A 15,099-nucleotide genomic window follows, 5' to 3' on the forward strand; every position below is an offset into this window, starting at 1 on the left:
AGAAATTGTCATAAATGTGTGCTAGCAGTCCAGAAAGCCAATTGCATTTTGGGCTGCATCAAAAGAAGTGTGACCAGCAGGTTTAGGGAGGTGATTCTCTCCCTCTACCTGGCTCTTGTGAGACCCCACTTGGAGTACTGTGTTCAGCTCTGGGGCCCCCAGCATAAGAAGGACATGGACCTGCTTGAGTGGTCCAGAGGAGGGCCACAAAAGATGATCGGGGGCTGGAGCACCTCCCCTATGAGGGCAGGTGAGAGAGTTGGGTTTGTTTAGCCTGGAGAAGAGAAGGCTCTGGAGAGACCTTATAGCAGTCTTCCAGTGCTTAAAGGGGCCCTACAGGAAAGATAGGGAGGGACTCTTTATTAGGGAGTGTAGTGATAGGATGAGGGGTAATGGTTTTAAACTGAAAGAGAGTAGATTTAGATTAGATATTGGGAAGAAATTCGTTATTGTGAGGGTGGTGAGACACTGGAACAGCTTGCCAAGAGAAGCTGTGAATGCCTCCTCCCTGGAAGTGTTCAAGGCCAGGTTGGATGGGGCTTTGAGAAGCCTGATCTAGTGGCAGGTGTCCCTGCCCATGGTAGGGGGGTTGGAACTAGATGATCTTTAAAGGTTCCTTCCAACCCAAACCATTCTATGAATTGTATAAAAGATACGATTTGCTCTCTGGTCAAGTAACATGCGTATTTTGATAGTTAGGCGGCTTCTCCTCATGATAGTAGGGAAACTATAGCTGACTCTGAGAGATCTAATTTAGGAGGCTGCTTCTTCCTGTATATATTGCCTCAAGTTTCTGTTTCTCCCAAGTTATCTAATAAATGTTGTCACAAATTGGTCAAAAGTGGTAAACCAGTGTAATAAGTAACATAGTAGTCTAACAAAGCATGACCCTTACCTCGGGAAACACATCTTTAACTCAGTATCAAAGCAGTTATTCATGTACTCAACGTTATGTTTGCCATTGCTCTGCCTGGATGCAAACCATCATGAGTAATATGATGGCTATTGCTAAAGCACTTACACTTGTGAATGCTGAGGTGCAAAATGTTAAGAGTTATTTATGTGCCTAAATGGGCTGTAAGAGTGAGGCCCAATTTCACCCCTCATCTTTACTGCTTAGAAACTATCTGGATATTATAGAAGGGGTATTACTTGAATAGAGGGCTTTAATTTCCATTTTCACTCTGCTGTTTTGTATAACTCTGGTTTAATAATTCAACATGTATCCCCATCTGAAAACTGAAGATTATAGGGTTTAAGGTGTGGGAACTGCAGTTAATGTGTATTGCACTTTGCAGGCAAGGAAAACTTTGTTTGCAGAAGGCTTGTCTTTTGCAGTACCTGAATGGGAAGGCTACAGGAAAGAAGTCCAATGACTTTTTTTTTTTTTAAAATTGTGTCTATAGTACAGGCTGCTAAGAACCAAGAGGAGGGGGAAGGGAAGGAAAAAGTTTAGACACTGCTACTTTGACCAAAAGACTGTAATAAATGCAAAATACTTAATTGCTCAGTGTCTGATTTTTGTCTGAGCATCTGTTATCTTGTTAAAAAGTGACACCAGGTAACGACAGTAAACAATAAAAGGTGGTGGCTTGCTGCCCTTTTTTATAGTTCACAAATTTGGGCTTCTTGCAGTTACTTCAGTTAAACCATCTTTTAGAGTTTATGGGGGGATCACAATGCCATATGATAGCCTGCTAGCTGTATAGAAGAACAGGTAATACTGGCTTTGTGGCTGGGAAATTAAAAGTTGCCTGCATCTGGCATCCTTTCCTTTTCTTGTTAATACTTTTAACTGTAGTGACCAGTGATGAAATATTGTCCATTGGGTGTTCCTGGGAAAAGAACTGAAACAGAGGCTTGATCTATTCCTGTTGTGATGTGTTACACAAATAGATGCTGCTATAATAAGAATGCTTTATTTATTTTAGACCTCAGCAGCAATTTCGGGGAACTCGGCCAGTACAAGTGTTTCCTCTTCAGCAACCAGTGGCCTTACAGGATGGGCTGCTTTTGCAGCCAAAACCTCCTCTGCCAATCCATCAACTGCCAAACTGGGATCAACAGCACAGAGCGCCAGTGGGAAACCTGCAGCTTCTTCAAATAACCAGAAACCTGTGGGTTTGTCAGGGTTGGCAACTTCCAAAACAGGACTAGGGTCAAAAATAGCTTCTGCCAACAACAGCACAAACCCTGTTCAGCTGAAACCTCCTCCACCTCTGACACTGGGGAAAACCACTCTTAGCCGTTCGGTAAGCAGTGACAATGTCAGCAAAGTAGGTCTTCCTAGTCCCAGCAGTACTGCGCCAAGCACCAGCAGCCAGGTGAGCAGTGGGAATGGCAACAGCGGGACCACGGGTAACAGTGGGGGCAGCGCAAGCAAAACCACGGCAGATACTGGTAATCAGTCAGCCTCCCTAAAAGGCCCGACTTCTCAGGAATCTCAGCTCAATGCTATGAAAAGGTTACAAATGGTCAAGAAGAAGGCTGCTCAAAAGAAACTGAAGAAGTAGCAGCATTGGTGTTTTTCTTAAAGAAAATCCCCCGGTTACTGGACTGTAATGGTAGTTAAATCAGGGAAGCCCAAAACCTATGTTATACAGGAGGTCAAACTTTGATAATTCTAGTATTCCTTCTGACTTTGCAAATCTATGAATTGAATATGTTGGAGGAATTCCCTATTATATGCTCCTGTTCTTAAGCTCAAAGCACTGAAACTTGAAATTGTAAAAGTTGGGTATTTTGGAGTATAAAAAACCAGATTTATGTGGACACTTAATAAATTGAACTTACTGAAACTGTCAAAGGTTATTAATAAAAGTATTATTAATCTGGGAAATCATTGCTGCTTTTCTTTCACCCCATTTTCTAATACTTAAAATGCTTCACCTGTTCAGAGTTGTCTGTATTGTGCGGAGTTAATGAAGTTTATCCCAAATTATACAGTTCCTTAGGGGAAAAAATATATTTTTGTTTAAACAATTTCAAAAATTAACTGTTAAATGACATGTTCTATTTAAAGTAAGAATTTTAAGTGGCCTATTTTGGTTTTATACAGTGAGAAACTTCATGGGTCGTGATGTTGTAATTCTCTGAGGGAGGAGCAAAGAGCGTTGGCAGAAGGTAAATGGCCCCTAACATATAAAAAGAGCTGGAGAGAGCCAAAACAGTGTTTTCAAGCTTTCTTAATCTGTAATATGAATGGGAAATAAGTAGTAGGCAGTATATATTTTAATCAAAAGCACAGTCCAATTGAACCACATTGTTTTGATGATGTGAGAAGGAAAAATAGAAGAAAATGGAGTTGTCTTAGGTGTCAATAAGTTAGCTTCCTTTCTGGCACACCTGAAACACATAAGGCTTTTTCATCATCTAAGAATTCCGTGCTGTTAAGTATTGCTATAAAATTCACAAGCCTTGCACGTGTCAAAGTAGTATTTGCCTGCCAACCTATCTTGGAAAATGAAGCCTGTAGTCTCTTAACTGTTCTGCTGTAGCCTATATGATTATTATTTAAAATTACAGCTTGCTTATACAAGGAAGTAGCAAAGGCAGAAATCTCTTTAGTAGTTAGTGACAGTGCTAGTAGAGAAAAACCCTTTTCTAGCCCTGTCAGCTAGTTTCTAATGGGGGCAGAGGGAGGGGGTGGTTGTGTTTTTAAAAAATGTCTATTAGAGTTTTGAAATCAGCTGGAAAAGCTTTTCCTGCAATTTTTGTAGGAGATAGAAACAGAAGCAGATGCATACAAGTGCATGTCTTCCTTCATGCTGCTCAAAGTAGCAAATAGATTGTGTAATTTCTTTCACCTTCCCCTCAGCGATTTGTATTTTAGAGGGAAGACTCTGCTCATGCATGCTTTCCCAAATCTGCTGGAAGGCCCTGTATTTGAATTTACTAGCAAGTGTTACGGAACTACTTCTAACTGGATATTGGCATTGGATCTTTCAAGGCTTGTATGTAGATGGGTTTAAGCCTGGCGAGAAGGTTTAGATTTCCAGATGCAATTTGGAGAGAAGGGCCAGGGCATGTTGGGGTTTTAGAAGAGGCTTAACCTTACAGAAAGTTGATTCCAATCTCCTGGCTGCAAAAACATATCCACAAAGAAATGCTAGGACACAGACCCTACCCAGCTGTGTTATGGTACCTGTTTTATCCCTTGCGTTCTAATTAGAGGTAAAACTACAAACCACCACACCAGTTCTGATGTTGCACAGTGTCACATTTGTATTAATCTAAGACCCATGGCAATCTCGCTGCTTGGGTTTCAGGTTGGCTAGCGTCTGAAGGCACAAGGGCCAGGGTCTGGCACTTGGGAGGCCAGGTGTTAGGATCAAGGTATCCAAGAATGGGGATCCTAATGTGCCACTGTCCCTCCCATAGCATTCATGGGACAAATGCTTTGATTTTATTTGGGCAGAGGGCAGAGTTATTCGGAAACTCTCTTCCTTTCTCCTCAATCCACAGACTTCCTTTTTTTCCCCTCTACTAGTTCCTTTGTGGATTTACAAGTGTCTGAAATAGTGATACAAGGTATTTTAGCTGTTAAAATAGGTCAAAAATACTTGTAACAGCATAGATTTTTCAAATAGAAAAGATTGCTAAGAGATCTGAATATATTCCTTTAGCCCTTTGTGAAAATGAGGGTTCATATTTTGCTTTCATAAGGAATAATGAAAAATGTTTTTTTAACCCTGCATAGGAAAAGTTTTCATGTTATACTGAGTGACGTATTCCACGCAACTTTCATGGGAACTGTCGTATTTGTGTTTCATTGTTATTTAGTGTCTCAGTTCCAGGAGCAAATGAAGCAGATGCCACAGGATTATTGCAAGAGAGAAGCTATGCCAGGGCAGAGTTGCATCCAGACAGCAGCAGTGTCCAAGGTGATTTATATCCTAGCAGCATCTTGGGTCCCCTGCCTAACTGCTAATAATGCTATGAACTTGAAGGGGCGGCGGGGAGGAAGAGGAATTTGTCGCTGTGTGTGGGTATTGTTCAAGCTGGATACATTAAATTCCTACTTTCAGGGCTTTGGGTGGGATCAGCTTTGTCTCTCTTCATTTTGCAGAACGTAAACCCCCTCCACCCCCCAGCCCCAGCACAGTCTTGTGCTTGGCCCAGCCGCTGTTACAAAGGAGGCTTGTAGGCGCTGTGACTGCCTCTTGGGAGCTTCCTGTGGAGGCATTTGTGGCTTTTTCCTGACTAGCACTAGCTCTTACACCCACAAGCCTCCCTTCAGCTCTTTCTGTGTATCCTGCTGGATTCTGTTACGCTCCTTGAAACGTGTCACAGCCACGTGCAGGTTACGCTTGATGCTTTACCGCCGTGACTAAAAGAGGTAGATGAGAAAGTATCAGGTCTTCCAGCTCTCCACTTGCAACCCTGAGCTGTTCTTCAGAGCTTGTGGTGCCTCTTTTCATCCCAGCTGCTCCGAGTTTTGTTCGGCTCTCAGGAACTGGCTCAGGCTGAGTACTGGAAAAGGATCTTGAGTCTTGCTGTCTGTGAGCAGCACTCAGCAATCCTCTCCATTCCTTCTGTGATGAGGGGACCATCTCTAAACATGAAAACAGCTCAGACTTTCGTAGGTAGGTGAAAGCTACAGCTTTTCTTAGCCATCCTGTATTTTAAGTATGTGTAAAGCTGATACATGCAGCTATTTCCCATACCTCTTTTCCCTTCTCCACAATTAAGATTTAGGCTATGGTTCCGTAAACATCCAAAGGAATAGTTTGATTTACTCAGGATTGCCTTAGCTACCTGGAGAATTTGCATACTTTTGCAACTATTATTTCCTGTGGAGGAAAAAAAGAAAGGCTTTGTCTTTGGTAGTGCCTGTGGCTTCCAGGGTGATTTTAAAATAACAGCATGAGGAGGAGGAATCCAGAACTTTTATTGCTCTTCGATCAGTCCATCCTTCTTCCTCTCTAGCACAGAAGGTTTTTTAATGGTGATATAGTAGGAAAAGACACGGAAGCGGTTTCCATTAGGAAACAGAAGGCATATTCTTTTCCTAAATGTTAATCATAAGAATGTTGCCTACACTATGAAGTAGAGTGTGAAGATAGATTCTTTTAATGGCTGGAGTGCTCCTATGTAAAGTGATCACTCTAGTAAAACCTGTTCCCACAGGAAGGTTCAAGGTGCTAGCTGCCCTCTGTCTTGCCTCTGAATATGCATACAGTTTTGCTTGCAAGAGTTCAGGAGCTTACATCTGAACTGTGCAGATTACTTTAGGTACCATGTATGGGGTGAACAAAGGCAGGAAAAAATGATCTTTGTTTTTAAATTGTGGTAGCTAGTGCCACTTAAAATACCTCTGAGACCCGATTCAAGTGTATCCTGATGTTTTTACATCTATAACTCTGGCATGGGATGACTGTAGGTTATCTCCTATTCATTTAAAATCAAGTAACTTATGCTATACCTTTTATGCATGCCTGTCTTTTCCCCCTAATAAGGCCAAGTGGCTGGACTTGCTGATATCACTGTATTAGCAAAATCTGTGACAGAGCTGCAATTTGTATCGTCAAAAGACTTTCTTCCACTGTAACTTTCCCAGCTTCCTAAATGAAATATAAAGTCTCCTTCTGTTGGTATAAAAATGTCAGTTAGGATTGTGATTCTTTGAAGTATTATATCAGGAAGGATTTATAGCATAGACCTGGTCTTTTAAATCAAGTGTTTAGCTTGAATGTGTAAGATAGGCACTGCTGAAAAACAGACTAGATTGAAGGGAACAGTTGCTTTCTGCTTTGAAGTTATAGTTAGGATGGAATTAACAACTGTATTTTCAGGAAAGGAGTCTGTTCTACAGGATTGTTTGACTGAATTTGCACGTCAGGTTGAGGAATCTACTGTAGGGCAGAAAGAAGGATGGCCCTTCTGAATTTTGAGAAGCATACCTCATATTTAGAAAAAATAACTGGAAAACAGTCCTGTGATTTTTCTATCCCCAAACCAAATTGCTCTGTGATTTACTATAAAAATAGCTACTTGACTTTCCTTATCCATTTTATAAATTGGTATGGCAATATTTTACTTCTGCTTAAATACAATATTTTTTCATAGATGCCCAAATTCTGATACACTTAGTAATGTGAAACAATAGGTTCCTCTGATTCTGTGAGTGCTCCTTCTGGCTGGACTTGGGGATGCTGGTGATATCTGGGTCTAAGAAGAAAGATCTAACACAAAGTTCTGTGATTTATTTCAGTAGCATGAGCTTTTATCTATTACAACTCATGACAGACCTCTGGTTGCACACAGCAGTAAATAATAGTCATGACCTTAGGAGCAGCTAGAAAAGAACAGAACTAAGCTGACATTGAAGTGTATTTTGAAACTTGCTTAGTATTTTGATGGTGTTTGATGAGTTCTAATATATTGATAGATAAGCTAGGATGCATACTAGAAATGCAGTATTTTATCTGAGGCGACTGTCTATTTCCTCTGCTCTGCTAATTTTGCCATGATGCTTGTTATAATTCACTATGGAAGGCAGATCTCAGCGTATAAAGCTCTTTGCTTCTGGAAAAAGTCTTGTTTAAAAAAAAAAAGAAGAAACATCTTTACAAAAATAGATTTTTATTATTACAATAATTTAAAAGAAGATTTTTTCACCATTTCTGAACAAACAATATTGTAAGAGGAATTACCAGTAATAGATCTACAGGCACAAGGATTGTCATGGCTGTGTTTCCTATTGCAGGTGTTAGGTCCGCTTCACATATCTGCATTTTTACAAGCTACCTTAAAATGACAGGAAAAATATACTTTAGTGTTTGAAGGAGGTAATGACTCAGTGAAGCTTCCTAAGATGAAAAGTCAGAAGGAATAATTCTTCAATTTGTGTTTGCATTGAAAAGGTGAATCCTTACTTAAGGTTCACGAGCACCATCCGAGCAGAGGGAAGATGCTGAAGCATACAGGTGCTAGAGGTCAGAGCCAGAGACTCTGTGCTGTTCATTGGCTTGGACATTTTCTGGGTTCCAGGTTATCAATGACAACACTGAAAAATACTCCCTGAATGGAGAAACAATTCAGTTTGAGTGGACCCAATCTTGGAAGTACTTATACATGCTTATTGTCACAACGTTTCAAGCAAGTAAAACACACATTTGAATAAATGCGAGATTGGTCCATTAAACTGCAGCCTGTCCCTGCTTCAATCAAAATAAATTATTGTCACTAATCAGAATAAGAAAACTCCTAGAATACTGTAACCTTCTCTACGTTAAAGAAACAGCTGCAAAAACGTTGCATGTTCTTAGGAATTTCTGGAGCCCTAACATAGCTGTTTCTAGTATTTAAAGCACTACTATCTTAACAAAAATAGTGCTTGTCTGAACAAGTCTAATATGAATTGTTGTAAATCTCCTTAATGTAGGAAGGCTTTAGATTCAGAGTGTCTCAATATTTTGCAATTGTAGTTTGCGTTCATCTGTTTTAAACAGAAATAAAAGTTTGTGTCTGTAATATCAAATGATAACAGCTAAACCTTTGAATTTCTGAAATGAATTAAACCAATTCATCTGGGTACCTAATAAAGTACCTTTTCTGGATTCCAAGTTACGAGGCTATAATAGTCATATAAATTATCCCACAATATAAAAATTATTATGGGTCCTAACCATACACTGGGATTTCATATGGCCTACTAGGAGTTCCCAAGTCCCACAGAAATTCAATGAAATTTAGGTGACCAGCTCCAGTATATTTCATCCTTCATTCCTTGTTACTTCAAGATACCTAGTGAATATTTTGGAGAGCAGTGTTTGAGTACACTTTGAGACACCTTCACAGAGCCTGACTTTTCATGGGGAATGTACCTAACACTCAAAATCAGAGCTCTCCCTATGACTCAAGCTGAGGTATCAGAGCTAAGACTTCAGGAATCTTTTTTTCCTGACTTTTGCCCTTAATTAATTTTACTGTCTGAAATACAAAACTTCATCATTGTGCTTATTAAGCATTAAGCCTATTAAGTACAATTCAGTCATTTCTAAAACTGCTTCAACTATTGCAAAGTATAGATCATATCTAAATAAAATATTCCAAATTGTAAGACATACTGAAAAGCTCCTTATGTGCATCTTCCCCATAAACTTAAAATATAAAAGCCAAAGCAGTGCAAGCTTAGTAGGGAGGAGTCATTCAGTCCGTTCTTCCAAGCTGATACTTCCTCTCCAAAGCTTAATTTTCTTCATTTAACTAAAGGCAAACTTTTCCATAAAAACAGCTACATCCATTAATAAAACAAATGAGAACCTTTTTTGCTTGCTATGGAAACAGCAGGATTTAAGTGCCTGAGGTGATGTACGGTTAGGCAAAATAATGCATTATCTATTATTACTGCTCATTGGATTGCAGTAGTTCAGAGAGTTTCACATACCAGTTTCTGGATGTCCATCTCAGAGAACTCTTAAGAAGTTTCTCTATCATATGATTTAATCCAGCACAAATTTCAGGTTCTCATCTCTCTGATCCACTGCATTCATCTTCTGAGCAAGACTGAGAACTTTCTTTACATTTTTAGGAAGATAATATGAAAATTTGGGACACTAAAGAAAATGAAACTAGGTTCATTAGTGTAGCAAAAATTATTGTTTGCATTGACTGTCCTAACTTCTCTCATCCTTTCTTTGCTGACAGGTTATTTGCTATTACATCTTGGGAAGGGTTTTGAATCATTTCATCTTCATACCCCACACTTCAACTACAGGAAGTAGAAACTTACACAAAAGCTTTAGAGCAACTTCTGTGTACCCTTGATCAGATCAGCAACACCGTCCCCCCTAATTTTTATAGTGTTGTCATTTTAATGGTCAGTCAGTAATAAGCAATTATGTAGCAATACAGAAAATACCTGACAGGACTTTACCTGCAATTACCCTATCTGCTGCAGGCATAGTCACTTTTTTGTTTCTTTTTTGCAATGCTTAGCACAAGGTCCTCACTTATCACTAGAGGACCTAGGCATTGCTCTACTGCAATAAATTGCAATGAACACTCAGTTATAGATGGCAATAGTAATGAGATGTTGTTATATCACTATTCAGTCTAGCTCAGGTGTAGGGCACCAGCCTGACCTAAGGATCACTGTAGTCAATGAACCTGAAGAAGTACTACTTGACATTCAGATCCTTCCTTGGGATTTTTTGTTTTCTGTGCTCATTGAGGATGCAATGTGAACTATATTAACTTGCTAAAATAGCCTTGACCGTTTTGAAGATATTTTAGCAAAATACAGGGTGTTTGACTCTGAATTCTGCAAACAGTGAATCAGCTCATCAATACATTCTTCATTGCTCAATCTAACATCAGACACTTTGAGAATTATGATGTTTTTTTTTTCCTGGATGAGAAATTTTGATGCATCTTAAATCCTAGTGTATTCACTAGACATTATGATCCCTGTATCTGACCTAAGGAATCAGATGGGCTGTAAATATTCATTGAAAGGCACTGCTTGACTTTTTTTTTAATCTTAACAAATTTCCCAAGTCTAATAACACAGGTTTCATTTCACTACACAGATCTTGCACTATAAAGCAGTTAGTGTGGAGACACATGCGGAATTTCAAACCTGGGTCACTTTCATATTGCTACAAACTGTTTCCTACCATATGAAGCAGCTGTGTAATTCTTTTGAAAATTATAACTTCTTGATTTCACAGTACCCATTTCTTGTGGCCCCTCTTCCACTCCCGCCATTTCCATATTTATCTAAACATACCTCCTTCCCTGGGACCAGCCACTGGTACCACCACATTTGGTATGTTTTAAGTTGAAATGATTCCCACAAAAATGAAACCCTTTTTCTTTTCCCACTCTAATAATCTCCACTGAGAAAAAGATTCATTACAAAAGTGGCTGAGGATAAAAACAGACAACCAAAAAGTTCAAGTTTTAAGACGTGTCTATGTTCATTGGGATAGCGCTTCAGGAACAATTCAGCCTGAACTACAGCATCTCTGAAGATCGAATTTGTCCTTTTTCAAGGCTAATTCTCTTAATCTTGAATATTATTTGCTAAATATCATGGAAGAAAAACATAATTTTAGCTGTGATTTGTACTTGTAGGTTGACTTTTGACGTAGGACGCTTTGACAAAAGAGAAAATTATGGGTAATAGAAAAGCAAGCTCTTCAGGATGTTAATCAGAATCAGTCTTCCTGTTAAATGTTTCCTCCCTCAGGTCTTGACAAGGTGATGGCTTTTGGAGGATGCAGGTTCTCAATCTCATCTGTGTGCTGTACCAGATACCATGGCTTCTGTCAATCACTTGTGAGTTTGCCTTGCTTGCTGCAAACCATAATAGATGATTATTCTGTCTACTTCAGAGAAACTGGCTCAATGGGCCTGTCTGTTCCTAAGCGTATGTCATCTTCCCAAGATAATTAGATGGTACATATCCTTTCTGACCTTTTGCTTCTGCTAGCCACCATTCTTTATTGCCACTCAGGTCAGAAAACCGAAGTATCCTAACCTTCTGGTACTCCTGAAGACTGAGTTCCTGATCACTTCTTGCTTGAAATGCGTAAACAGCATAGAAGGTCTGAAAAAGCAAAGCCACAAAAAACAAAATCTGAATTCAGAAATGTAACCACATCTTACCTTGTCATTGTGTATTAGTATGAATTCTGTATACGGAAAATGTGTAATAATGTATACAAACCAGTACACAACTACATAGTCTGCAATTGCTAGACAGGCTACAATGAACAGGGCCAAAATAAAAAGTAGAATTGAAGGATCTGAGGAATTCTGCGTGGGGAGGAAGAAACCAAGCTCCAAGACCTCATCACCTTACTATACTAGTAAGGTTTTCAGCTCACACTAAGTGCCTGTTTCTGTCACACCAAGCGGCCTTGGATTGGATGGAGAATTTTCCAGCAAGGTTTCCTCAGGGAGAATCACCTTTCCTAAAGCTCCTGCACTCAAATGTGGCACATGGGTCACTTCTGTGCCTTGCGGATCAGCATTGCCACAGCTTTCTTGTCAACAGTAAGTGGAAAAATCCCCCAAAGCGAGCTGTTTTGCAGGTTCCTGCCCCACAGGAGAACCTTGAGGCATTGTACGTGGGGTGGGGTAGTGCAACAGTGTGTTTTCTGTGAGACAGGACTGCGATTCACAGTTTAACGTTATCTTTTCCTACCTCGTAGCTGTTTAAGAAAGGCAAAGAACAGAGGATAATGAGTTCCCGTGTCATACTGACAGATTAGTGCCAGTCTTTTCCGGTGTAAAAGGAAACCATTTAAATTATAAGCAGTATAATTCTAGATTTGAAATAGGAACAAGAAGACGACAGGCACAGTGTGTATCATACTTACATGCTGATCATCCATATCCTGAAAAGCATCGGTCCCTGTGTCATTAATTGTGGGATTTTCACAGAAGTGAAGAGATGAGCTGCTGCCACTCTTCCTGTGCCCCTGACTTCTTGTGCTGCTGTCAGTAGAGGGCCGTGAAGAGACAAAGAGGCTGATATTATCAAAGTCTTCATCACCGAAGCTGTTTTCTGCTACGTCCTTCTGCGCTTTGGCTGGATTGTAAGGCCTCAGAAAGGAGGAATACACATACCCTTTAAGGACTAGGCACCAGAATAAAAAGAGAGAAAATAAACAAACAGCAAAATACTGCTAAAACCATTTCAAAACCAACCATTTTATGCAGCTGTCAGTATGACAGAGGCAAACAGATGGGGCCAGAATGAAAAGAAATCAATATCCCAAGGGGAAGCTGTTATTGGGATGTTTGCACAGAGAACTTACTTCCTGTGTCAACAAGCCATCTGCTCGTACTTCCGAAGGGGTCCTTTTGCTCCACAACAGCCACCAGTTCTCCTTCATGTAAATCAATATCAAATTCCTGTGTGGCATTGCACTTACGCTTAGCTTGGTATAGCAATTCTGTGCTGTACGTAGACAACAGCTTGGACCTGTGGCCTTCTGTTTGACGTGGGGATTCGATCTGAAAAGCAAAAAAATTACTCACTGGGAATAATGCTGAGGCCATTTCTAGAGCAACATGGATGCATAAAAACCAGTGTTTGCTGCATGTGGCAACTGACCCTACATTTTTACACACAGATCAAGGAGTGACTTACACAGCTATATCTAACCAAATCTCCTTTGCATATCCAGCAAGGACCTGTCCAACTGCTATAGTAATAGGTGAGCAATAAAGGGCAGATTTTAAAGAAATGTAGGAATTTCACTAATTAAAGACCTCTTAGTCTGTCCTCTGCTCTCAAAGAGCTGGTGTTCTGTATGTGAACTGTCACTTGCTTAATTGTTTTTCCGTAGCAATGATCTTTGAATTCTATGTAATATCAAAAAAAGCATAATCCAAAAATCAGCTGAGGTGTGCTAAGGTCACATAACAACTTGCATGATAAGGCATTAGGCAAAAAAAATCAGTGGTACCAGACGGTCTGCTTTTTGTGTGAAATTACCTTGCCAAATAAGGGCAAAGTGCTATTAACTGCTGGAAGAATATTCACTCAGATTTTGGTTAGAGGCCAGGGAGAGAGGTGCTGCACATCAATGTGATCTTAACATGCCACAGAAGCAAGTGCACACGTGCCTTACTGATGCTAAAAGGAATCCTACAGCTTGAGGTTTTATTTTACTGTAAACTAGACTCCTAAAAGCTCTGGAAATGTCTGATAAGATTGGGAACCAGGGGGACACAGATTTCCTGGTCGATTTTCTGAATCTTCTGCTGTGGGGGTATATGTGTGTGCATACATGTGTAAACACCAGTGCACATAACCACAGCTAAGGACAAGGAAAAAAAAATGTTCTGAATTAGAAGGCTAAGACGCACCGTAAAAGTATTTAACAAAAGAAGAAATCAAAGTTTACATATAAAACCTTAGACTTAACATGTGCTTAAAGACCTAAGGGTAATCAGAGATAATTTCAAGTGGATTTTCAAGATAACAACATGAAAACAGAGTGAAAAATCTTCAGAAGTTACTGGTCAATGGAACAGCTCCATTCCAACAACCTGATTCAGAGTGCCAGTGAAGAGACCAAGCCCAAACCTCTAGGGGGCATAAAAATGGCTTTGTTTCAAAAGTGATCAAAAGAGGATGCTTCATACACAATTCGGATGTATGGTACTCACCAGAGAAGGGACAGGTTTCTTTTTTTCCAAGCTCAATTTTCTCTCAATAAAGGTTGCACTGCTGTTTTCTTTTACAAAATTCAGCTTCTGAACCTTCTCCATCAACTGATTCTGCACTTCACAGATGCTTGAGGAAGACAGCTGCAAACACAAAGGTAGGTTAGATCTCATGAACAAAATGGTAAGGAGATTTGAGAGAGTAGGTTTGGTTTAATGGGCTGAATGATAGGAGTCAGGACATCTGACAATTTACTGCTATTTTCTGCAGAGGCCATAGTGTGCTAGGTACGAGATGGAAAGAAAAGAAAGGTCCTTGCTTAAAGAAAGTTTCTAATGATTGCTATTAGATTTAAAAGACATACTAATTCAAGTTAAATCATTAAAAAATATTTTAAACAGTGATGAAAATGAACAGCCTTGCACTTATGCTACTGAGCCACCTGCTTTCAGATGCAAATGTGCATCTCGGCAGCTATCAGAGTGGCCAATGTGCTGCAAGGCTTGGAGTAGTTTACCACAGCTGTATGTTTGTGGAACTGGGTGCTGCCACCAGGTTAAAAATTGTTGGGTAAGCCGAAGCTCCGTCTGTGGCACTGGATAAGTGCTTTCGGTCTGTGCCTAACCCCAAATGTATTTGCTGATGTAAACAGAAAAAGAAGAAAAAGAAGGTAATTTTGTAGGCAGAGCTTCACAGAAAACAATGCACAATACAACAGCTTTCAAAACATGAAATGGTCAAATTACAGGGATGCAATTTCTTCATATGGGAAAAGCCTTCATTTTCCCATTAAACAGTGCAGCTCTATGTTTTGATCCTGACCTTGCTTGCTTAATTTTTCAGCTGCCTCTGACTATGAAGTGCTGTGTTCAAGCCTTGATGGAAGGGAATACTCCAGAATTGCCTCCCTACAATGTGTTTCCTATCTAGAGTCTTGCTCCAGTTCAGGTGAGTGGGTTTGGATATGC

General features: G+C 39.9%; 2 protein-coding genes across 6 annotated transcripts in view; one reads left to right on the top strand and one right to left on the bottom strand.

The window, feature by feature from the left end:
* Nucleotides 1-11,280, top strand: part of INTS12 (integrator complex subunit 12) — a 28,454-nt gene extending 17,174 nt beyond the window's left edge. For 4 of the 5 annotated variants that reach the window (XM_075709432.1, XM_075709430.1, XM_075709429.1 and 1 more), the window contains one exon: nt 1,932-2,830. In XM_075709432.1, coding sequence (XP_075565547.1) covers nt 1,932-2,513 — 582 coding nt within the window. In that variant the 3' untranslated portion in view covers nt 2,514-2,830. Of the gene's footprint in view, nt 1-1,931; nt 2,831-3,058; nt 3,124-4,782; nt 4,884-11,197 lie in introns of those variants that run through there. The other variant, XR_012831015.1, reaches the window with a different exon arrangement.
* Nucleotides 11,281-11,371: 91 nt separating this feature from the next.
* ARHGEF38 (Rho guanine nucleotide exchange factor 38) overlaps nt 11,372-15,099 on the bottom strand; it is a 36,254-nt gene continuing 32,526 nt past the window's right edge. Inside the window, exons 11-14 of the mRNA XM_009479911.2 lie at nt 14,134-14,274; nt 12,774-12,972; nt 12,333-12,592; nt 11,372-11,557 (exon numbers count right to left, since the gene is read on the bottom strand). Of these exons, the coding sequence (XP_009478186.1) occupies nt 11,372-11,557; nt 12,333-12,592; nt 12,774-12,972; nt 14,134-14,274 (786 nt within the window). The remainder of the gene's footprint in view (nt 11,558-12,332; nt 12,593-12,773; nt 12,973-14,133; nt 14,275-15,099) is intronic.

Source organism: Pelecanus crispus, chromosome 4 (assembly GCF_030463565.1).
Source record: "Pelecanus crispus isolate bPelCri1 chromosome 4, bPelCri1.pri, whole genome shotgun sequence".
In the NCBI taxonomy this organism is placed as follows: domain Eukaryota; kingdom Metazoa; phylum Chordata; class Aves; order Pelecaniformes; family Pelecanidae; genus Pelecanus; species Pelecanus crispus.